Source organism: Cuculus canorus, chromosome W, assembly GCF_017976375.1.
Source record: "Cuculus canorus isolate bCucCan1 chromosome W, bCucCan1.pri, whole genome shotgun sequence".
Taxonomy (NCBI): Eukaryota; Metazoa; Chordata; class Aves; order Cuculiformes; family Cuculidae; genus Cuculus; species Cuculus canorus.
The window spans coordinates 22,255,606-22,279,829 of NC_071440.1; the positions used below are offsets into that span (position 1 = coordinate 22,255,606).

Sequence of the window (24,224 nt, forward strand, 5' to 3'; positions counted from 1 at the left end):
TCATGGAAGAGCTGGAAGGGATCCACCAGGCCCATGGAATGCAGCTCTGCATGGATCTGAGGGCCAAACGCTTCTCCAAGCTGTGGAGTCCACCACCCTCCGGGTGAAGAACCATCTCCTCCCGTCCAACCCTCCGTTGGGGCATCTTCTGGCTGTCCCCTCTGGTCCAGAGAGAAGAGCTCAGGGGCTTCCTGGAGGCCTTGAAGGCCACGTGGCTTTGGAGCAATGGGACCTGCTGGGGTTGGACCATCAGAGGAACCACCCCCCAACCTTCCAGGAGCTGAAGAAGACACACAGGGAGTAAAGAGGTCCACGTGTCCACTCACCCATGATGGCGTCGGTGCCGTTGGCGGGCGGCGTGCAGGACGCTGCGCTGTAGTGGGCGGAGCCACCGCGGTGGAAGGTGGACATCGGAGGAAGACTGGAGTTGATGTCGGCCGAGGAGTGGGACGGGTAACTCTGGGGAGAAAAGAGGGGACATCTCCATGGCATCGGGCTGGAGAACCTCTGGAGAACCTCGGCCCATGATCCAGCCTGGCCAGGACCCTCTGGAGAACCTCGGCCCATGGATCCAGCCTGGCCAGGAACCTCTGGAGAACCCTGGCCCATGATCCAGCCTGGCCAGGACCCTCTGGAGAACCTTGGCCCATGATCCAGCCTGGCCAGGACCCTCTGGAGAACCTTGGCCCATGGATCCAGCCTGGCCAGGACCCTCTGGAGAACCTTGGCCCCATGATCCAGCCTGGCCAGGAACCTCTGGAGAACCTTGGCCCATGGATCCAGCCTGGCCAGGACCCTCTGGAGAACCTTGGCCCATGGATCCAGCCTGGCCAGGAACCTCTGGAGAACCTCGGCCCATGATCCAGCCTGGCCAGGAACCTCTGGAGAACCTTGGCCCATGATCCAGCCTGGCCAGGAACCTCTGGAGAACCTCGGCCCATGATCCAGCCTGGCCAGGACCCTCTGGAGAACCTCAGCCCATGATCCCACCGCTCACCAGGCGCTCGTGGGGGTGGAGGCTGCAGTAGCTGCTGGACTGTGGGATGTGAGAAGAGTTGCCCAACATGGCGCCGTAGCCCGGTTGGTTCATCCCGCTGGAGGAGCTCCACGGGTCGCTGCTGGGATGTCCATCTGGAAGAGAAGAAGACAACAACTCCACCAATTGGCCCTTTGCTTCCTCAGCAAAGCCCTCCAGATGGGCCTCCGGGATGAGGACATTTGGCCCGAGGGGCAACCACAGCCACCGCATGGTCCTCTGCGTGGCGGGAGGTGGGATCTGGGGGGGCTTTGAGGTCCCTCCAACCCATCCCATGACCTTCAAGGTCCCTCCAACCCATCCCACGCTGCTTCTGGGCAGGTTCCAAAGGCCATGGGCAGAAGAACGTGGCTCCACGTTCTTCCTTTGGATGTTCTCGGAGGTCTTTTGGTGTCTCTCCATGGAAAGATGGAAATGTATGGGAATGAGGGGCCTTCTGGAAGGCTTCTTCTCACCTTGCATGAAGAAGGAGGTGGGGAAGGTGCCGGCTGCTGGTTTGGAGGACGGATACCCCGGCGAGTCGCGGTTGTAGTCGGCAGTGCTGCCCGACGGAGCGTAGACCTGAGGAGCAACAACACCAACCAGAAGGTTCTTAGCAGGAAAAAAACCCAGAAGAAACCACCATTTTGGCCTTTTCGTGGTCACCAAACACCTTCTGACCTTCTCAACCCCTTTTCCAACCCCAAAGTCCTCTTTTGGGGCAGGAACGAAGCCACCGGCGGAACATCTGCTCTTCAAATCATGAGGAACCAGATGTCACCCTGAGGAAAACTCCTTCCTTTCCGATTCGGAGCGGGAATAAACCTCCTCCAAGCGCCAAACTTTGGGATTTTGGGGCTAAATCGGAGTTTGGAGTCTTTTTAGGAGAAAAATGATCATTTTTTGGGGTTGAAACCAACCAAAAAGTGAAGGAAAAGAGCCTCGAAAACATCTTCTGAGGGAGGGATTGGGTGGGGGAGATGTTCCTCAGCTGGAGGAGCTCTCATCCCGTCTCCGGAGGGTCGGGAAGAGCGGGAGGTCGTCACCTCCCGGATGAATACGGATCTTCTCAGCGAAGGCGGCTGAGAAAGATGGCGATGACCCCACCGGCCACGAAGCTCCACCTTCAGGAGAAGGAGGGGGTTGTCCACCTAAACCCGAAGCCCACCTGGAGCGGTGCGGCCAATTCCGGAGGCCTCCAGAGCTTCTGGAGCTGGTGGAGCCACGGAGATGACGGGAGGGCTGGAGAACCTCTGCGATGAGGTTCCAGAGTCACCTCCCACCGCCTCAGGTGCCTCTGAGCCACCCTTGAACACCTCCAGCGATGGAGGACCTCCTTTGTCCCACTCTGGAGGTCCAAAATGGGGAAAGAACCCCACCGTCTCGTGGTGGGAGCGGCGGGAGGACCTCCCCCCCTCCTTCTCCCGGCCTTTTCCGGTGGCCGATCTCTTCCAGGTTTCCAGCAGAAGGCACTTTGCAACCTCTAATTTCATCCAGATGGTGAGAAGAAGGAGGAGGTGGTGGGGGTTGGAGAGGAAGAGGCCGCGGGGGTTGATGAAAAGCCCGGAAGGAACAATCCCACCCACCTCCTCAGCCTTGAGATGATTCCCTCAACCTGCAAAAAGGTCTCAACGAGAACCAGATGGCGCTTCTTCTCCAGCTTTCCTCCACTCTCCAAACCCGCCCAAAGGACCTTCAGGAGTTGGCGTTCCCATCAAACCACGATTGAGACCAGATGTGGCCACCACATGGCAACCAACCCCCCCCTCCCACCCTTCCTCCTTCCTTGGAGGCTTCTCCAACCTTCAGGACCTCACGGTTCTCCTCCTTTCCGGCTCGGGCAACACCGCGGCCTTGAGGTGGACAATCTCGGAGGTCCTCAACGCCTCCTGAGCTCACGGATTCCATCAGGCGTTGACCTTGGAGATCCTTCCCAACCTCAAAGAGAGCATCGAGGAGGACCCTCCGAGGTGGAACCTGCGCTCCGGCCCCAAGAGGAGGAGCCGCTCCACACCTCTGGCATCTCCTCGCCTGGATTTTGTCTTCTCCAAAGCGTTCCCATCCTCAAAGGCAGCAGAAATGGTTTCCAGATGGGCCTCCAGGACGTTGCAGCTCGTTAACGCCCTCAGTTCAAAGCGGGTCAAGGAAACGCCAGGAGAAGACAAATGAGACCATGATGTCATCCCCCAAGGCCCAAAATAAGCTCTCCAAGCTCTGGTTTCTCTCCAGCCTCGGGCGTTGTCCCGTGGTCACCATCTCCAAAGAGAGGGTGAATTCCGCTCTGAGCTCACGGAACGCTTTGGTTGGAAGCTCAGAAGGGTGAGGTTGGAGAAGACCTTTGAGGTGGTGGAGGCCGAGAAGCTGCAGCTCACCAAACGCTTTGGAGAACATGGAGGAGAGGGCTTTGAGGGGCTGCAGAACCAGGCTTGAGGGATCTAAGGGGGGTTTGGAGGAGACCCTGAGCCCCAACTGTTAACTGTGAAGTCCCTTCTGACCTCGGGCCACCGCCTCCTCCATCTCCTACAAAGGCTTCGGTAAAGAAGCCCTTTGAGATCATCGAGTCCAAGGAACGGAAGGTCTTTTTGTCCCTTTCAGCCAAACCTTCAAAGCTTCTTCTCGCCAGAGCCCGCGTGCAAATCGACTTCGTTAACTTGAAAGCCTCATTTGCATAACGAGAAGGCCATTTGCATAACGGGGAAGGAGACGGCGCAAAGCGATGGCTTCTGAAGACCAGAATGGGGGTGAAGAAGAGCAAAAGCTGAGGAGCTGCGGATGTCACCGCTGAGGATCCACCATTGGCCGCACTCTTATCTCCTCCCGACCACCCGCGAGAAGAAAAGGAGGGGGAGAAGCCCGAGAGGGACACGTGGAAATGGAGTTCCATCAAAGAGGAACGGGATTATTGCAAAGAGGAGGGTCTGAACTTCAAGGGGGGGTTGAAATGGAAGAGGAAGAGAGCCACTGGGTGAGACAAAGCCATTGGAGGTCCTACGAAGCCGGGGGAGAAAGGAGGAAGGACTCGGGAAGTGGGAAGGGCACGGAAAGCTTCAAACGGACCGCGGCTGTGGAGATGTGGGGCTTCAGGACGCGGCTTAGTGGGCCGATGGTTGGCCTGGAGGAGCTCCGAGGCCTTCTCCAACCTCGACTCCATGATTACACGATGTTCCGCTGCGATGGATTAATGATGGGGTTCTCGATCACTGAATTAAAAGATATTTATGGGAAAAACAGGGAAAAAGGGTATTTTTACACCCGGAGCTGAAGGTTCTATGGGGTCATCTGTGTCCACCCAACTGTGGGCCTTCCTCGTGGGGCTCCAAACGCCTCCGGAAGCACCCCAGGATGGACCAGCTCTACAGTCCATTCCCTAAAAAACGGGGAAACGATTGGAATGAAAGAAGGAGCAGGAAAATAATTCCAAAATGGGAGAAAATGGGAGAAATTCGGGGGGAAATGGGAGAGATTTGGGGAAAATGGGAGAGATTTGGGGGAAATGAGAGAGATTTGGGGGAAATGGGAGAGATTTGGGGGAAAATGGGAGAGATTTGGGGGAAATGGGAGAGATTTGGGGGAAATGGGAGAGATTTGGGGGAAAATGGGAGAGATTTGGGGAAAATGGGAGAGATTTGGGGGAGAATGGGAGAGATTTGGGGGAAAATGGGAGAGGTTTGGGGGAAATGGGAGAGGTTTGGGGGAAATGGGAGAGATTTGGGGGAAAATGGGAGAGATTTGGGGGAAAATGGGAGAGATTTGGGGGAGAATGGGAGAGATTTGGGGGAAAATGGGAGAGATTTGGGGGAAATGAGAGAGATTTGGGGGGAAAAGGGGAGAGATTTGGGGGAAAAGAGGAGAGATTTGGGGGAAAAGGGGAGAGATTTGAGAGAAATGGGAGAGATTTGGGGAAAATGGGAGAGATTTAAGGGAAATGGGAGAAATTTGAGCGAAATAGGGGAGATTTGAGGAAAATGGGAAAGATTTGAAGGAAAACGGGGAGATATGAGGGAAAATGGGAGAGATCCGAGGGAAAACGAGAGAGATTTGAGAGAAAAGGGGAGAGATTTGAGGGGAAATGGGAGGAATTTGAGGGAAATGGGAGGAATTTGAGAGAAAGAGGGAAAGATTTGGGGAAAATGGGAGAGATTTCAGGGAGAATGGGAGAGATTTGAGGGAAAACAGGAGAGATTTGAAGGAAAATGGGAGAGATTTGAGCAAAATAGGGGAGATCTGAGGGAAAATGGGAGAGATTTGAGGGAAAACGGGGAGATCTCAGGGAAAATGGGAGCGATCTGAGGGAAAATGGGAGCGATTTGAGGGAAAATGAGAGAGATCTGAGGGAAAATGAGAGAGATTTGAGGGAAATCAGAGCAGAAATGGTCAAAATAGTCCCTTTTTTCCAGCAAATCCTCCTGTTTTCTGTCGGCGTCGGAATTTCTCGGCGCCCCCGAAGCTTAATGGGAACCAGATCGAGGGCGAAACAGGAAACAAACAATTCCTCGTCCCAATTTCCTGCCCATCAGGCGTCGGAGCTTTTGTTCCCCTCCTCCAAGCCAAAAGCCGGAGCACCAGGCTCTGATAGTATTTTCATATCGATTTAATCCCCGTTGGATCGAATTTGATTTTCAATTCAGTTTTCATTTCAGTTTTGAAGCCCAAACCACCCCAAGTTTCTCCACTGGAAGCGCCAAAATTCCATCAAAAAGAGATATTTTCCTATAGAAATGGGGTTATTGGAGAGAAATACATCCATTTATTTGCGATCTCTCCGATATACATCAATCTATTTGCGCTGTACCCCCATATAGCGATTGATTTGCGCTATAGCCCCACATACATCGGTTTAGTTGAGGTACAGCCCTCTCTGTATCAATTTATTTGCCATACAGACCCGTATACATCGATTTAGTTGTGACGGATCCCTATATATCCATTTCTATTTCCCATACATCCCTATATAGATGGATTTATTTGAGCTATATCCCTATATCAACCTTTATTTTAGGTATATATTCATATACAGAGGTTTATTCGAGCTATACCCCTATATAAATTCATTTATTCGGGATATATGCCTATATATATATATTTAATTGAGCTCCATCCCTACATATATTGATTTATTCCAGCTCTATCCCTACCCGTAGTTTCATATTCCTTCTATCCATCGCTTGATTTCAGCTCGATGGCTCTATATGGTTTTATTTTCACATATATACCTACAAACGTAGCTTTTTATAGGTGTATATATAGATTTATTGTAGCTCTCCAGATAAATACCCCATTATATAAGACATAAATCCTTATTGATAGAGGTTTATTGTGGGCAGAGACCTATAGAGATACTTTTTTATCCATAAAGAGCATTATCTATACAGAGTTCTTTAGGCTGTGCCTATATCTCTCCTTTTATATTAGATATAGCCCTAAATATGTAGTTTTATTTCCGTTATATCCCCTATATCGATACTTTTATATCAAATGCATCCCTCGATCTACAGTTTTATATCAACTATACGCCGATATCCATCATTTACTATTAAATACATCCCTACAGCTATCATTTCATATCAAACCCATCCTTATCTATAGCTTTATCTCAAGCAGATATGGGATCGAGCTAAAAGAAAACCACAGCCATAGGGGGAGAAGTGGAATAAAACTCCAGATATAGGGACAGAGCTAAAATACATCCCGAGATCGAGTTCTATAGCAAACAGACGCCGATAGCTACAGTTATAAATAGCTTTATATTAAACATACACCTATAGCTATAGCTTTATATTAAATACACACCTACAGCCATAGTTTTCTATTAAATATATCCTTATATCTATAGTTCTCTATTAAATATATCCCTATAGCCATCGTTTTCTATTAAATACACACCTATAGCCATAGTTTTCTATTAAATATATACCTATAGCCATAGTTCTATATTAAATATACACCTATAGCCATAGTTTTCTACTAAATATATACTTGTATCTATAGTTCTATATTAAACACACACCTATAGCCATAGTTTTCTATTAAATATATACCTATAGCCATAGTTTTCTACTAAATATATACTTATATCTATAGTTCTATATTAAACACACACCTATAGCCATAGTTTTATATTAAATATATCCTTATATCTATAGTTCTATATTAAATATACACCTATAGCCATAGTTTTCTATTAAATATATCCTTATATCTATAGTTCTCTATTAAACACACACCTATAGCCATCGTTTTCTATTAAACACACACCTATAGCCGTAGTTTTCCATCAGATCCAGCCCTATATACCCTGTTCTATCACCTATATCCCTCTATATAGTTATTCCTCCAGAACACTCCCTATCTATCTGGTTCTTTCCCTCCTAGCACTACAGACGCAGCTTTATTTCACCGACACCCCTACATACTTTGTTTTATTTCACCTATACATGCAGTTTTCCATTAAACAGATCCCTATATACCCAGGTTTATATACATAACCTTCTATCTCGGTTTATTCTCTCTATATAACCACAGATACAGATTTATTCTCCCTATACAGCCTTATATATACATTTATTTGCTCTATAACCATAGATTTATTCTCTCTGTATAACCACATATATTCTCTATAACCATGTATATAATTTATTCTCTCTATAACCACGTATATATTGTCTATAACCATACATATATATTGATTTATTGTCTATAACCATATATCGATTCATTCTGTCTATAACAGTCTATATAGATTTATTCTAACGCTATATCCTGTTTTATTCTCTTTATATACACATATATATAATCTCTCTTTATATATACACACAGCTAATTTTCCACGGATTGATCCCTCCTTTTCTTTCCGATAGATCCCTATATCCACCATTTTATTTCATCTCTATATCATTTTAACTCCGAGGGAAATTAATTGACATGTAAATTAATCGATAGAGAATTTAACTGACAGGTAATTCAATCCATAGGTAATTTGAGAGAGAATTTAACTGAGATATAATTTAACCGATAGAAAATTTAACCGATATATAATTGAACTCATACACAATTTAATTGATATAGAATTTAATCGGTATATAATTGAATTGATATAGAACTGAAGCAATAGAGAACTTATCTCCAATTAATCGATATGGAATTGAATCGATATGGAATTGAATCGATATGGAATTGAATTGATATGGAACTGAATCAATATGGAATTGAATCGATATGGAATTGAATCGATATGGAATTGAATCAATATGGAACTGAATCAATATGGAACTGAATCGATATGGAATTAAATCAATATGGAATTAAATCAATATGGAAATAAATCAATATGGAATTAAATCAATATGGAATTAAATCAATATGGAATTAAATCAATATGGAAATGAATTGCTATGGAATTGCATCGAAATGGAATTTCTCTCTAATTTAATCGACAGTTTACCTTCTCTCTAATTGAATCGATAGAGAATTTCTCCCTCATTTAATCGATACCGAATTTATTATCCCTAATTTAATTGCCATAGGAATTAACTCCTCTCTAATTGATCTCTAATGCCATTCATAGCTCTCTTTATTTCCCCCCTGACCCTCCACTTAATGATCTCCGTCCATTTCATCGATCCAGACCTCAAATTCCTCCCATTTGGACAAATCCACTCCTCAATGGCCACCAATATAGGGAATGTCCTCCCAATATTCCGCTTTCCCCATCCCAATCTCCTGCGGCAGGCGGAATTCTCCGTCCACCGATGCCGGAGACGTGAATCCAGCATTCCCGGGGCCCAAATCCTTCCCTCATCTTATAAATTCTTAATAAATATGATGTTTAGCCACAATATTCCCACCCGGAGAAGACGCTCGTGCTCCCATCTCCCCATTCCCTTCTCCAAGGACGTTCTCCACCGACCCCATACCAGCTCCAAGTCCTCCCTGGTCACTAATCCATGGAATCCTTGGAGCAGGAACGCCACCGCGGAGGAGTCGGAGGCATCTCCCAACTCAGCAGGGAGTCCAAAAGCTTCCGGCTGGGATGAGAAGACGGAATACAACCAAAGAAAAGCTCCTGAACGTTGAGTTTAGTTGGGATCGAAAGCTTTGGAAACCCAGTTGGGAAAAGGCTGGGAAGCTCGGAAGCGAGAAAGCGTAACTCCAAGAATTCAACACCCACCGAGCTGAAAGCACCCAGAAAACGCTGCTATAGGGAGGGGTTTCCTTCCCCTCTTCCAGAATTTCACTCCAAATCCCAAATATTTCAGGGAAAACGACGGAAAAAGCAGCAATTCCCAAAATGAAATGGAATAAACAGACCGCAAAGCAGCATCAGAGCAGGTGACGAGCGATTTCCCGATGGAAAAGAAACCCCGCCTCGCTTCCAAGGGTTAAAATAGCAAGAAATCCCTTTTTTTCCCTATTTTTGGAGGAATTTTGAGCCTCTTTTGTCTATTTCTTATCCATACTTAACACGGCAATTTTTTCCCTGCTGGTTTTACGTTCACTCAAATCAATTATTCCTTTCAGAAGCGACGGATGGAGCGTCACTAAAGAGTTAACGGCACCAAACACTCGCCCTCAACTCCCTCCGGCACAAAATCCATCCCGAAAAACCTGCGTTTATGGCACTTTTTCCTTATTTTTCCACCTTTTTGGATTCCAGAAGGGTTTTTTTTTGCCCTCATTCTGTTGATTCCCAAGGGAGAACTTGGCATTTCGCTGCCGGAGGGAGTTAAAAGGGGGTTTGAAGAGGTAAAATGAAAGCAAAAAGAAGGAATTCCCAACTTTTTTTTGTACAGGGAAAAGTTTGGAAGCGGCGCCTCATTGGGAATAATGAATGCGCTCCTCGTTCTGTGGGAACAATGCAGCCTCTATAGCCACAAAATTCCCTTTGGAATACTTTCTCCCCTCCCTCCTCTTCCTCAACTCGCGTCGGAGCCGCTTTCCGCCACGGCTTCGGCTTTTTTGTGGCTTCCCAACATCCGGAATGAAGCCCAGCTCTTGGATTTGATGCATTCCCACCTTCTGGAATGAAAAAAGAAGGGATTCGTTGGGCGGTGAGGGGATATTCCTGATTTTTCGGTAAAGACAAGCTGTCGGCATGACATTCCGGATGGAGAACAGCATTCCCGACAACATTCCCACCGCCAACAGAGCCGCTCCCTATGTTTCTGGGCTTAATTCCTTCCCAAAATCCCCATAAAACAACAAAAATAGGGAAAAACAAACCCCAAATCCCACCAAAACCTCCTTAAATGCTGTTTATCTCGCAGGAATCCTGATTCCCGGGATTTATTGTCGTATGGCAGCAACTGGGAAACTTTTTGGCCTTTAAAGCCATGCGTGGGAATGTCAGGAAGAGCCGAATCCCTTTGGAATGGGAAGTGGCTCAAATAAAGGGAATAAAAGTAAAATTCCCAAATATTTATGTTTTATCATACTAAATTCCATGCTTTTTCCTGGCCGGATTCCCAGTTTCGCCCCCCCCCCCCCGGCCTGCATTCCTCGCCTGGGATATCATTCCCACCCGATAAATGGCTTTAATCCGAATTAAATCCTGATTATCCCAACAGCTGCGCCGCTTCCATCCCAGCCGGATGAATCCCAACCACCAAAAAACCAGGATAATTCCTTTGCTCCATCCACAAACTGCGTTCCCAGCTCCGTTACCCGGAGAGAAACGGCAAAGAAGCCAAATCCGAGCAGTTTTTCCCCCATCTCGACGCTCCAAAATGTTATTTCCATAGAAATTCCCCTCCGGATTTCCCGTTCTAAGGTTTTTAAACCTACTTTTTTCCCACAAAACTGGGAAAATCCGAGCTCGAACAGCAGGATAAAACCTGTTTGGCTTCTCCTAAACCACTTTTTTTGGGAGATTTAAGCAGTTTTGTTGGGATTTGGAAGGGAGGATGGAGCGGAATCGCCAGGAATGGGATTTCAGGGGGGTTATTTGTACTTGGAAAGGGATTTTAGGGGGTTATTTGTTCCCGGAAAGAGGTTGATGGAACAGGAGGGAGGGAACACCGCGTTCCGGGCTCGGCGCATCCTATTCCTTCCGCTCTATTTGAACCGAAAGCCAAACTTTTCGAGGCCGGACTTGAGCAAATCCTTCATTTTTTTAAGGAATAACGCCACGAAAGGGAAAAAAAATCGGGTGACGGAGTCCCAGGAGTGAACTTTTCCCACCCGGAGGAGCCAAAGCTTTATGTTTTGAAGGAGTAACGTCACAGAAACAGTGAAAATGGGTTCGAAACGCGACAAAATGGGTTCAGGAAGAGTAAAAATGGGTCCAAACTGCTACAAAATGGGTTCCAACACTATGAAATGGGTCCAAACCACTATAAAATGGGTTCAAAATAGTACAAATTAGGTTGGAATCGCTAAAAACGGCTCCGAAAGCACTAAAAATAGGTCCAAACCACCACAAAATGGGTTCAAATCACTATAAAATGAGTTCAAAACACCACAAACTGATTTGGAATCACTGAAAATGAGGTAAAAAACAGTAAATATGGGTCCAAAACACTATGAAATGCATTCAAAACACTTCAAAAATGTTCTGAATCACCAGGAATGGGTTCAAAAATATTTGAAATGGGTTCAAAACCCCAAAATATGGGTCCAAACTGCTACCAAATGGGTACAAAACACAACAAAAAGGTTCAAAATCACTAAAAAGGGGTCTAAAAGCCCTAAATATAGATCTGAACCACTATAAAACGGGTCCCAAAGCCCTAAACCTGAGTACAAGCGACGACAAAATGGGTCCAAACCCCCTAAAAATGAGTCCAAACCACCAGAAAACACGTCCAAAACATTAAAAACTGGTCCAGAATCACTAAAAATGGGGTGAAAGCCACTAAAAATGGGGTGAAAGCCACTAAAAGTGAGGTGAAAGACACTAAAAATGGAGTGAAAGACACTAAAGATGAGGTGAAAATACTAAAAGTGAGGTGAAAAACACTAAAATGAGGTGAAAGACATTAAAGATGGGGTGAAAGACACTAAAAATGGGGTGAAAAATACTAAAAGTGAGGTGAAAAACACTAAAAATGGGGTGAAAGACACTAAAGATGAGGTGAAAATACTAAAAGTGAGGTGAAAGACACTAAAAATGGGGTAAAAGACATTAAAGATGGGGTGAAGGACAGTAAAAATGGGGTGAAAAATACTAAAAGTGAGGTGAAAAACACTAAAAATGAGGTGAAAGACATTAAAGATGGGGTGGAAGACACTAAAAATGGGGTGAAAATACTAAAAGTGAGGTGAAAAACACTAAAAATGGGGTGAAAGACATTAAAAATGGAGTGAAAATACTAAAAGTGAGGTGGAAAACACTAAAAATGGGGTGAAAGACACTAAAAATGGGGTGAAAATACTAAAAGTGAGGTGAAAAACACTAAAAATGAGGTGAAGGACACTAAACATGGGGTGAAAATACTAAAAGTGAGGTGAAAAACATCAAAATGGGGTGAAAAATACCGAAAGTGAGGTGAAAAACACTAAAACTGAGGAGAAAAACACTAAAATTGAGGTGAAAACCACTAAAAATGGGGCGAAAATAATACAAACTGGTTCTAAATCACGAAAAGTGGGGTGAAAAACACGAAAAGTGAGGTGAAAGACACGAAAAGTGAGGTGAAAGACACGAAAAGTGGGGTGAAAGACACGAAAAATAGGGTGAAAAACGCTAAAAATAGGGTCAAAACAATCCAAACCGGTTCCGAATGACTAAAAGTGAGGTGAAAAACACTAAATGTGAGGCGAAAGCCACTAAAAATGGGGCGAAAGATACTACAAACGGGGCGAAGCCCACTAAAAATAGGGTCAAACCAATCCAAACTGCTTCCGAATGCCTAAAAGTGAGGTGGAAAAACACTAAAAGTGCGGCGCAAGCCACTAAAGATGAGGCGACAGCCCCTAAAAACCGCGTCCAAACCCCCCAAACTGCTTCCGAACCGCTCAAACCGGGTGAAAAGCACCAAAACTCGGGCGAAAAGCAGGAAAAGCGGCTCCGAAGCTCCACAAATGGGGTCCGGAGCCCTCAGAGCGGGTCGGAAACCCTCCGAGCGGGTGCGGAGCCCTCCGAGCGGGTCCGAATCCCTCAGAGGGGGTCCGAATCCCTCCGAGCGGGTCCCGCGCGCTCCAGCCCCGGCGCAAAGAAGGGTTCGTGGCGTTTCCCGAGCGGCGCACTCACCGCTTTGCCGTTGCAGTAGTACATGAGGGCCCCTCCGGGGATGCCGTAGGCGCAGTACATGGTCCCGGCTCCAACTCCTTTCTCTGCCTCCTCCCGCTTCGCATCTCACCGCGCTCTGCTCGCTCGCTCGCTCTCTTCCCCCCCCCACTCCCCACACTCACTCCCCTCCCGCCCCGCGCGCGCACGGCGGGCGCGCGCCGCATGCAAATGAGGGCGAGACCAAAGCGCGGGGGGGGGGGCGGGAAGGGCGGGGGCGGCGCGCGCTCCCCCTCTCCCCCCTCCCCCCTCCCTCCTCCCCCGCCTTTTCCCGCTTTTTTTTTCCCCTTTACCTCCTTTTGCCTTTTTTTTTCCCTTAAATCCTCTTTTTTTCTCTCTTTTCCCCCTTCCTCTTCCTTTTCACCCTTTCCCTCCCCTTCTCCCTCCCTTCCTCTTCTCTTTTGGCCTCTTTCCTTCCTTTTTTCCCCTCTTTTTCCCCCCTTTTTCTCCCCTTTTCCATGTTTTTTCCCCTCTTTTTCTCCTCCTTTTTCTTTTTTCCTTCCCCTTTCCCTCCTTTTCCATCTTTTTTTCTTTCTCTTCCTTTTCCCTCCTTTCCTCTCGTTTTGCTTTTTTCCTCCTTTCCCCCTTTTTTCTGTTTTTCTCCCCTTTTCCCTCTTTTCTTCCCTTTTCCCCTTTTATCTTCTTTCCTCCCCTTTTTCCTTCTTTTTCTTCCCTTTTCCCCCTCCCTTTCCCCTTTTCCTTCCTTTTCTCTTCCTTTTCCTCTCTTTTCTCTCATCTTTTCCTCCCTTTTCTTCACTCTTTTCCCCTTTCCCGCTGTCCTCCTTTTCCCCCCTCACTTTTTCCCCACTTTTTACTTCTTTCTTCCCCTTTTTCTTCTTTTACCTCATTTTCTTTCCCTTTTTCCCTCCCTCATCCCTCTTTCCTCCTTTTTTCTTCCCTTCCCCTTTTCCCTCTTTTTCCTTTCCCCTTTTCCATCACTTTTTTCTTCCCCCTTTTTCTTTCCCTCTTCTCCTTTTCCCCTTTTATTCCCCTTTTCTCCTGACCTTTTCCCTATTTTTCTCCCCCTTCTTTCCCTTTTCCCTTTCCTTTTTCTCCTTCCCCTTTTCTTTCACTTCCCTCCTTCGTCTTTTCCCATTTCATTTCCTTCCTCTCCTTTCCCCCTTTTTTCTTCCCTTTTCCCCCTCCCACTTTTCCCCATTCCCTTTTTCCCTTCACTTTTTTCCTTTCCTCCCCTTCCCCTTTTCCTTCACTTTTCCCCCTTTTTCTTCCCTTCCCTTCTCTATTTTTCCTTCTTTTTCTTCTCTTTTCCCCTTATTTTTCCTTCACATTTTTCCTTTTCCCCTTTTTTCTTCTTTTCCCCTTTTCCCTTTCCTCCCCCCTTTCTCTTCCCTTTCTTTTTTCCCTTCCCAATTTTTCTTCTCCCTTTTTCCCCTTTTCCTTTCCTTCTCCCACTTTTCTTCCCCTTTTCCCTTCCTCCCTTTTTTCTTTTTCTTTCCTTCCCCGTTCTCCCTTTTTCTTCCCTCCCCTTTTTCCTTTCCTTCTCCCTTTTCCCTCCCCTTTTTTCTCCCTTCCCTTTTTTCTCCCTTCCCTTTTTCCTCCCTTCCCCTTTTTTCTCCCTTTTCTTCCCCCTTTTTCTCCTCTTTCTTCTTTCCCCTTTCCTTCCCCCCTTTCCTTTCCTTCCTCCTTTCTTTCTTCTCTTTCCCCTTCTTTCTTCCCTTTCTCTTCCACTTTTTCTTCCCTTTCTTTCCCTTCCCTCTTCTCCTCTTCTCCTCTTCTCCTCTTCTCTCTTCTCTTCTCTTCTCTTCTCTTCTCTTCTCTTCTCTTCTCTTCTCTCCTCTCCTCTCCTCTCCTCTCCTCTCCTCTCCTCTCCTCTCCTCTCCTCCTCTTCTCTTTCTCTTTCCTTCTTTCTTTTTCTTTCCTTCCTTCCTTTCTTTCTTTCTTTCTTTCTTTCTTTCTTTCTTTCTTTCTTTCTTTCTTTCTTTCTTTTCTTTCCTTCTTTCCTTCTTTCCTTCTTTCCCTTTCTTTTTCTCTTTCTCTTTTTCTCTCTTTCTCTTTCCTTTCTCTTCTCTTTCTTTCTTTCTTTCTTTCTCCCTTCTTTCTTTCCTTCTTTCTTTCTTTCTCTTTCCTTCTTTCCTTTTCTTTTTCTTTCTTTCTTTCTCTTTCTCTCTTTTTTCTCTCTCTTTGTCTTTCTCTTTCCTTTCTTTTCTTTCTCTTTCTCTCTTTCTCCCTTTCTCCCTTCTTTCTTTCCTCCTTTCCTTTCCTTTCCTTTCCTTTCCTTTCCTTTCCTTTCCTTTCCTTTCCTTTCCTTTCCTTTCCTTTCCTTTCCTTTCCTTTCCTTTCCTTTCCTTTTTCTCTTTCTCTCCCTTTCACTCCTTCTTTCTTTCTCTTTTTCTTTCTTTCTTTCTCTTTCTCTCTTTCTTTTCTTTTTCTCTTTCTTTCTTTCTCTCTTTCTCCCTTTCTCCCTTCTTTCTTTCCTTCTTTCTCTCTCTTTCCTTTTTCTTTCTCTCTTTCTCTTTCTTTCTCTCTCTCTCTTTCCTTTCTTTTCTCTTTCTCTTTCTTTTCTCCCTTTCTCCCTTTCTCCCTCTTTCCCTCTCTTTCCCTCTCTTTCCCCGTTCCCGGGTGTCCCACAGCTGCCCCCCGGCCTCGTTGTGCCCCTCGTTCGTTAGACGCCCCTTTGCATCGCGCCCCTCGTTAGGCACCCGGAAACCCCCGGAGAACCCCGGGAGAACCCCAAGAGAACCCCCGGAGAACCCCAAGAGATGGTTCTCCCACTGACTGAGGTCCCTGAGGGTTGGGGGGGGACAACATTCCAGGGATAATCACACACCTCATTCCCGAGGCGTCCACCTAACGAGCTCCCGGGTGGAACCCCTCCACCGCCTTCTGCACAGAAGGGCCAAAACACCCCAACCATGGCGGGTCCACACCTTCAGAGAGAGGAGACCATGGAGGAGATGACGCTCCACCACGAGGGGAGATGATCCTCCACCAGGAGAGGAGGAGATGACACTCCACCACGAGGGGAGATGATCCTCCTCCACCAGGAGAGGAGGAGATGATGCTCCACCAGGAGAGGAGGAGATGACACTCCACCACGAGGGGAGGAGATGATGCTCCACCAGGAGGGGACAGGGGGAAGGTCTGAGGCCAAAGAGAGGTCACAGTGAGGAGAAAGAGGAGAAAGAGGAGGAGGACCACACACCGATGTCCTCTCGCTGTGCCCAGGAGGGAGATCCGCCTGATGGCATCTCCGCAGCCCGAGCGCAGGAGACACCTCTCCATCTTCTCCAGGAAAGCCCCGGTTCTCTTCCAGGCAGCCAAACTCCAAGAGTCACCAACCCAAAGGTCCTCCACCTCCTCTCCAGGCCTGGAGGAAGCGCTCAGCTCCTCTCTCGCCACCGGAGCTGCCGGAAGGGCCTTCGCTGGAGCTAATTCGGAAGAGGAAAAGACCACTATGGAAGCAGAGGTCGGGAAAAAGGCGATTCCCGCCTCTTGTCCTCCTTTTTTTTGGTGGCTCCAAGCCCTGCGCGGCTCCTCTCCGCCATCTTCCTTGGCCGCAGGTGCGAGCCGAACGGCGAGGGCTCGGTGCCAAACCCTTCCGAGGAGGCCTTGGGGGTGGACTTGGCTTCCGTTCAACTCCAGCGCTCCCAACAATGACCCCTTTGTGCCGCGCTTGGATCTATTTTTACCCATCGCCTCCATAATTGGTGCCCATCTCCGAGATTCCTCGTTAACCTTTTCCTCCGCCACCTTCCGACCTCAAACCTTTCCAAACGGTCGGAGGGAAAAAAACAAAAAAGGAATATTTTTTTTTCCCCTCCCTCGATTTTGAGGGTTGAAAAGTGTTATTTTGGGGCTTTTGGGCGCTCAACAGGTTCTCCACCATCCGAACGCCGCAGGTTTCCCCCAAAACTTCCTTCTTTTCCACCTTTTTCTCTTTCCGCCTCCGAGGAAAACAACCCCAAAAAATTGGAGAATCACCATAAGGGCTTCTTTGCATTTTTAATTTAGTAACTAACATATGAATACATTTGCATATTAATGAGTTGCAGATGAAATCATGCATACATAATTGCCTCCTTACTGTGTTTAATGTTTGTCGCCGGCTCCCAGCTCGGCTTTGATGGATCTCGAAGGAAACCAAACAATCGGAAGGACCCAACGGATGGGCTTTACCTTCTTGGTGCCACAGTCACAACCGCTCCGCTCCGAGAAGGTCTTTCTCCGTTAAATCCACCTCCGAATCGTTGTCCTTTTGGATTCCAAAGTCCCTTTTTTTCTTCTTCTCTTCCCTCATTTCCTATTCATAATCATTAATGCATCTCCTAATTAGACAGCATATGTCGTTAACCCTCGCGGCGCCGCGCTCGCTTCCAGGGTTCCTCCCAAATCCAGGCTTTGCGGCCGGTGGTTTTCCAGGGGGTTTGGATGAAGAACGGGAAGGAGAAAGTTGGGTTGGTGGATCCTTCTTAGAGGTGAAGGTGTGGGGAAAGGCACAGAAGAAGTCAAAGAGGTGCCGAGCGCCCCCCCCCAAAAAAAATCGGGATCGAAAGCAGAAGGAATTAAAGAGAATCGTGGAATGGTTGGCTTGGAGGCCACCTTCGAGGTGGGAGAAACGTGGATTGGGTCGGAAGGGACCTTAAAGGGCAGAAACATGGATTGGGTTGGAAGGGATTGTAAAGATGAGAATCATGGATTGGGTTGGAAGGGATCGTAAAGATGAGAATCATGGAATGGGTTGGAAGGGACCATAAAGATCAGAGAAACATGGAATGGGTTGGAAGGGATCGTAAAGATCAGAAAACCATGGATTGGGTTGGAAGGGATCGTAAAGATCATAATCATGGATTGGGTTGGAAGGGACCCTAAAGATAAGAATCATGGATTGGGTTGGAAGGGACCATAAAGATCAGAATCATGGATTGGGTCGGAAGGGACCTTAAAGATGAGAATCATGGATTGGGTTGGAAGGGACCCTAAAGATCAGAGAATGGGTCCAACCTCCTTTCAGGCAGCTGCAGCCAGGGCTGAGGTCTCCCCTCGGCCTCGTCTTCTCCAGGCTGAGCAGCTCCAGGTCCCTCAGCCTCTCGGAAGCCTTTGTCCTCCAGCTCCGTTCTCTTCTCCAACCCTTCGAGGTCCTTCTTGGAGGTCCAAACCGACCCCAACATTCAACACCGGGGAGGGACACCAACCCCCGGTTGCTCTAAGCCAGGATGCTGGTGGCCACCTTGTCCACGTTCAACCGATCTTCCAGCTTGGAATGGAAGGTGAGGTTCTCAGAAGCTTCTCCACGTCCATTTGTGCATTCCAGCCATGGCGTTCCATCCGATTTGTTCTTTTTACTGTCCCAGGAAGCACATGGTGAACACAAGCTGTTTCCTCCTCCCAAGAGGTTCCTCTCGGCTCCACCACGGAGCTCCGTGCGTTTCCCCCCCCTCCTCTTCCTTCTCCAAGTCACGTCGAGGTGATCATAAATATCCCTAAATAGCATTCAACAGATCGGAAAGACGTTCACACCTCCCGAATGCCAAAGGGAGACGGGAAAATAAAGAGAAGAACAGATGCTCCGAGGTCAAAAAGGGAAACGGGTGTTTCCTACCAGGAGAGAGAAAAAAAACAACCCCACCTCAAAGCTCCTCAGAATCCAAAATGAGCGGCGAAAGGAGGTGGAACCCAAGGAAGGAGAGCGGCCGAGCGGCCGAAGGAGCTCCGTGGGGTTGGATGGGAAAAGGTGGGAGAAGAGAGGCCCTCGGAAAGGAGAAAGGAGGTTCTTGGAGGGCGGGAAGAGACGTCAAGGATGGGAGAGGGATGGAATGGGCGGGAAGGGGTCGTGACCATCATGTTGTGGATGGGGTGGAAGGGATCGGGAAGACCGTGGAATGAGGTGGAAGGGATCTTGAAGATCATGGAGTGGGTTGGAAGGACCTTAAAGATAAGATGGAAGATCATGGAATGGGTTGGAAGGGATCATGGAATGGGGTGGAATGGATCTTAAAGCTCATGGAGTGGGTTGGAAGGGATCTTGAAGATCGTGGAGTGGGTTGGAAGGACCTTAAAGGCCATGGAGTGGGTTGGAAGGATCTTAAAGCTCATGGAGTGGGTTGGAAGGGACCTTAAGGATCATGGAGTGGGTTGGAAGGGACCTTAAAGGTCATGGAGTGGGTTGGAAGGACCTTAAAGGTCATGGAGTGGGTTGGAAGGATCTTAAAGATAAGATGGAAGATCATGGAATGGGGTGGAAGGGATCTTAAAGATCATGGAGTGGGTTGGAAGGACTTTAAAGGTCATGGAGTGGGTTGGAAGGGATCTTGAAGATCATGGAATGGGTTGGAATGGATCTTAAAGCTCATGGAGTGGGTTGGAAGGGATCTTGAAGATCATGGAGTGGGTTGGAAGGGACCTTAAAGATAAGATGGAAGATCATGGAATGGGTTGGAATGGATCTTAAAGCTCATGGAATGGGGTGGAAGGGATCTTAAAGATCATGGAGTGGGTTGGAAGGACCTTAAAGCTCATGGAGTGGGTTGGAAGGGATCTTGAAGATCATGGAATGGGTTGGAATGGATCTTAAAGCTCATGGAGTGGGTTGGAAGGGATCTTGAAGATCGTGGAGTGGGTTGGAAGGACCTTAAAGGTCATGGAGTGGGTTGGAAGGATCTTAAAGGTCATGGAGTGGGTTGGAAGGACCTTAAAGGTCATGGAGTGGGGTGGAAGGGACCTCAAAGCTCATGGAGTGGGTTGGAAGGACCTTAAAGGTCGTGGAGTGGGTTGGAAGGACTTTAAAGATCATGGAATGGGTTGGAAGGACCTTAAAGATGAGAGAATCATGGACTGGTTTGGGATGGAATGGACCTTAAAGACCAGGGAATCATGGAATGGGTTGGGTTGGACCTTAAGATCATGGAATCCTTAGGGTTGAAGGGACCGTGGAGCTCATGGAATCATGGACCGGGTTGGGTCGAAGGGACCTTAAGGATCTCCGAAGGGACGGAGCAGCCACCGCGTCAAGAGAAAACAACAACGCAAAGCCCAAGGAGGCACCGTCGGCCGCCGCCGCCTTCGTGCCAAGAAGCTGTCAGGGGAGCTTCTCGCGGCGTTTAACGACGTTAATTGTTGTTGGAGCTCTTCCTGTCATTTTTCTTCTCCATAGTTTTCCCAATCCTGATGGGGTTTTTTTAGCTCGTTTCTCGCTTGGCTGGAAAAGCAATCAATCCAGCGAGAAGATTCCCGGGCAAACGCGACCGCTTCGTTAACGAAGGGACTCTGGAGAGCAACCACAGCCTCCAACGCGGTCATCGTTCCTCCTCGGGGCACGCGAGGAACCGGATGGACTTGGAGGCTCCTTCCAACCCAAGCCATGACCATTCCCACCGCTCCGACCTCGATTTGTTCCGAACCAGAAGGAAAACACCAAGAGAATGGGATCAATCCAAGAAATCTCCCAGCCTCGAAGCCATCCTTTCCATCCCCAAAGCCGCGTTGGAGGTGGCATCTCAAGGCTTCAACCTCCAAGTGGAGCTCTGAGGGCGTCGTGTTGCTCATAACCAACACAATCGATCCATAATAGGGAAAGAAAACTCTTGGATCATCTCCGTGGCCTCCTCTGGACCAACCTGTCCATGTCCTCCCTGCGCTGAGGACTCCAGAAGTGTCCAAAGGATCCGGGTTGGGTCTCACCGGAGCGGAGTAGAAGAGCCCATTCCCGCTGTTCCTTCCTTTCTCCCAAGCTTCTTCCACTCCGGATGCTCCATCGATGAGAAAAAAGTCCGATATAGACATCCAACTCTCCTCCTGAGTTCCCAAGAGGAGAAAAAGTGACATCACGGCGTAGAAATCATCAAGATTTGGTGGCCAAAAGCTTTCGCTCGGTGGATTCGGAGGTTCCTGCACTTCCTCGCGTCCTCCAAAGAGGGAGTCTCTGCTCAAGTTAAACCAAAGCCACCCCAGGAATCCTCCAGAGGGTCATTTTGGAGGCGGAAAGGGTTAAATCTTCACAACGGGAAGAATTGAACGCAAAAACATGGCCAAGAGCTCCAAAAAAAACACCTTCTCCTGTCCAGAAGAGCCATTTAAACCTCCAAATTCAGTCGTTCCAACCAGATTTTCTCCCCCTTTTTGTCTCCTTTAAGCTGCGTTCGACTGGAAAACACCTTCACGGTGGGGGAACACCTTCAGGTTTGGGGAGAACCTCCAGGTTTGAGGAGCACCTATAGGTTTGAGGAGCACCTCCAGGTTTGAGAAGAACCTATAGGTTTGGGGAGAACCTCCAGGTTTGAGGAGCACCTATAGGTTTGAGAAGAACCTATAGGTTTGAGGAGCACCTATAGGTTTGAGAAGAACCTATAAGTTTGGGGTGAACCTCCAGGTTTGAGGAGCACCTATAGGTTTGAGAAGAACCTATAGGTTTGAGGAGCACCTATGGGTTTGAGAAGAACCTATAGGTTTGAGGAGAACCTATAGGTTTGAGAAGAACCTATAAGTTTGGGGAGAACCTCCAGGTTTGAGGAGCACCTATAGGTTTGAGAAGAACCTATAGGTTTGAGGAGCACCTATAGGTTTGAGAAGAACCTGTAGGTTTGAGACGAACCTATAGGTTTGTGGAGAACCTTCAGGTTTGAGGAGCACCTATAGGTTTGAGGAGAACCTATAGGTTTGTGGAGAACCTTCAGGTTTGAGGAGCACCTTTAGGTTTGAGGAGAACCTATAGGTTTGTGGAGAACCTCCAGGTTTCAGGAGCACCTATAGGTTTGAGAAGAACCTCCAGGTTTGAGGAGCACCTATAGGTTTGAGAAGAACCTATAGGTTTGGGAAGAAACTCCAGGTTTGAGGAGCACCTATAGGTTTGGGGAGCACCTATAGGTTTGAGAAGAACCTATAGGTTTGAGGAGCACCTACAGGTTTGAGGGGAACCTATAAGTTTGAGGAGGACCTCCAGGTTTGAGGAGCACCTATAGGTTTGAGAACCTATAGGTTTGAGGAGCACCTATAGGTTTGGGGAGAACCTCCAGGTTTGAGGAGTACCTATAGGTTTGGGGAGAACCTCCAGGTTTGAGAAGAACCTCCAGGTTTGAGGAGCACCTGAAGGTCCAAAGAACGTCCACGCTGCCTCAAGCTCAGCGCTCTACAAACCCTGAGGTGAAAGCTCATCTCCGGAGTCGGAGAACCTCATTTTTTTGCCCCCGCTATGTCCACACCTCACCTTCCGTTGGCCAAACCGGCGCGACCCTCACGTCCAAGCTGGAACCGGATGGACGCGGAGGTCCTTTCCGGCTCAAGGGGGTTGAAGAACGCCCCGTCCTCATCCGGGAGGTTGTCCAGCGCTCGGCTCCTCTCCGTGGCCTCCTCTGGCCCTGTTCCAACGGGGTTAATCCCGGCGGGGCCACGCGCCGCACGCTTTAACCTCAATTTAAGCTGATTTTTCCGACGCGATTTACTCCCGGTGAGGCACTCGAGGCCTTTGGGAAAGCCGCGGAGGGACCTAACGAGGAGAAGACAATCCCAATATCCGTCTCTCCGGTCACTCCAATCCCACTTTTCCTTTCCAGCCACGATCGACGGGTCCTAAACTCCTACATGGAATCATTGCTCCGCAGAAAACAGAGCGGAAGGCCATAAAAATAGTCATTAATAGCATTATTTCCCTCCAAAATCACCTTTTTGCATCTCTTTTTATGCCATTTGCCTCAAAAAAATCCCCTTTTTATAAGATTTCCCTCAAAAATTACCTCTTTTTACCCCTTCTTACACAATTTGCCTCAAAAAATCCCTTTTTTATACCATTTCCCTCAAAAATTACCTTTTCTTACTCCTTTTTACACAATTTGCCTCAAAATATCTCTTTTTAAGGTGTTTTTTTATACCATTTGCCTCAAAAAATCCCTTTTTTATACCATTTCCCTCAAAAATTACCTTTTCTTACTCCTTTTTACACAATTTGCCTCAAAATATCTCTTTTTTATAAGATTTCCCTCAAAAATTACCTTTTTTACCCCTTTTTACACAATTTGCCTCAAAAAAATCACTTTTTAAGGTGGTTTTTTATACCATTTCCCTCAAAAAAAAATCCCTTTATACCCTTTCCCTCAAAAATTACCTTTTTTACCCCTTTTTCCATAATTTGCCTCAAAAAAATCTCTTTTTAAGGTTTTTTTTTATACCATTTGCCTCAAAAAATCCCTTTTTTATACCCTTTCCCTCAAAAATTACCTCTTTTTACCCCTTTTTACACAATTTGTCTCAAAATATCTCTTTTTAAGTTTTTTTTATACCATTTGCCTCAAAAAATCCCCTTTTCATAAGATTTCCCTCAAAAATTACCTCTTTTTACCCCTTTTTACACAATTGCCTCAAAAAAAATCTTTTTAAGGTGGTTTTTGATACCATTTGCCTCAAAAAATCCCCTTTTCATATGATTTCCCTCAAAAATTACCATTTTTTACCCCTTTTTACACAATTTGCCTCAAAAATTACCTTTTTTACTCCTTTTTCCACAATTTGCCTCAAAATATCTCTTTTTAAGGTGGTTTTTTATACCATTTCCCTCAAAAATTACTTTTTTAATACCCCTTTTTACACAATTTGCCTCAAAAAAAATCTTTTTAAGATGTTTTTTTATACCATTTGCCTCAAAAAAATTCCCCTTTTTATACCCTTTCCCTCAAAAATTACCTTTTTTACCCCTTTTTCCACAATTTGCCTCAAAAAAATCCCTTTTTAAAGTTTTTGATGTAATTGCAGTCAAAAATTTCTTTTTTAAACCTCTTTATATACCATTTGCCTCAAAAAAATCCCTTTATAAGGTGTTTTTATACCATTTTAACTCATAAAATACCATTTTTTTTCCTCAAAAATTACCTTTTTTTCTTTTTATACCATTTCCCACCAGAAATTGCTTTTAAAATGTATTTTTAATACAATTTCATTCAAAATAAATGCTTTTAAATTTATTTTTCAGCATTACATTGAAAAAAAGCTCATTTTGAATGCATTTTAATACAATTTCCCTCAAAAAAAATACCTTTTCAG

The 24,224-nt window shown here is 46.7% G+C and overlaps 1 protein-coding gene across 10 annotated transcripts in view; it reads right to left on the reverse strand.

Annotated features, from left to right (window-relative positions):
• Positions 1 to 24,224, reverse strand: part of LOC128850214 (transcription factor 4-like) — a 79,043-nt gene that overhangs the window by 21,734 nt on the left and 33,085 nt on the right. For 9 of the 10 annotated variants that reach the window (XM_054053205.1, XM_054053200.1, XM_054053203.1 and 6 more), the window contains 3 exons: positions 1,492 to 1,597; positions 998 to 1,131; positions 327 to 459 (listed from right to left, as the gene is read on the reverse strand). In XM_054053205.1, the coding sequence (XP_053909180.1) occupies positions 327 to 459; positions 998 to 1,131; positions 1,492 to 1,597 (373 nt within the window). Of the gene's footprint in view, positions 1 to 326; positions 460 to 997; positions 1,132 to 1,491; positions 1,598 to 13,202; positions 13,344 to 24,224 lie in introns of those variants that run through there. The other variant, XM_054053206.1, reaches the window with a different exon arrangement.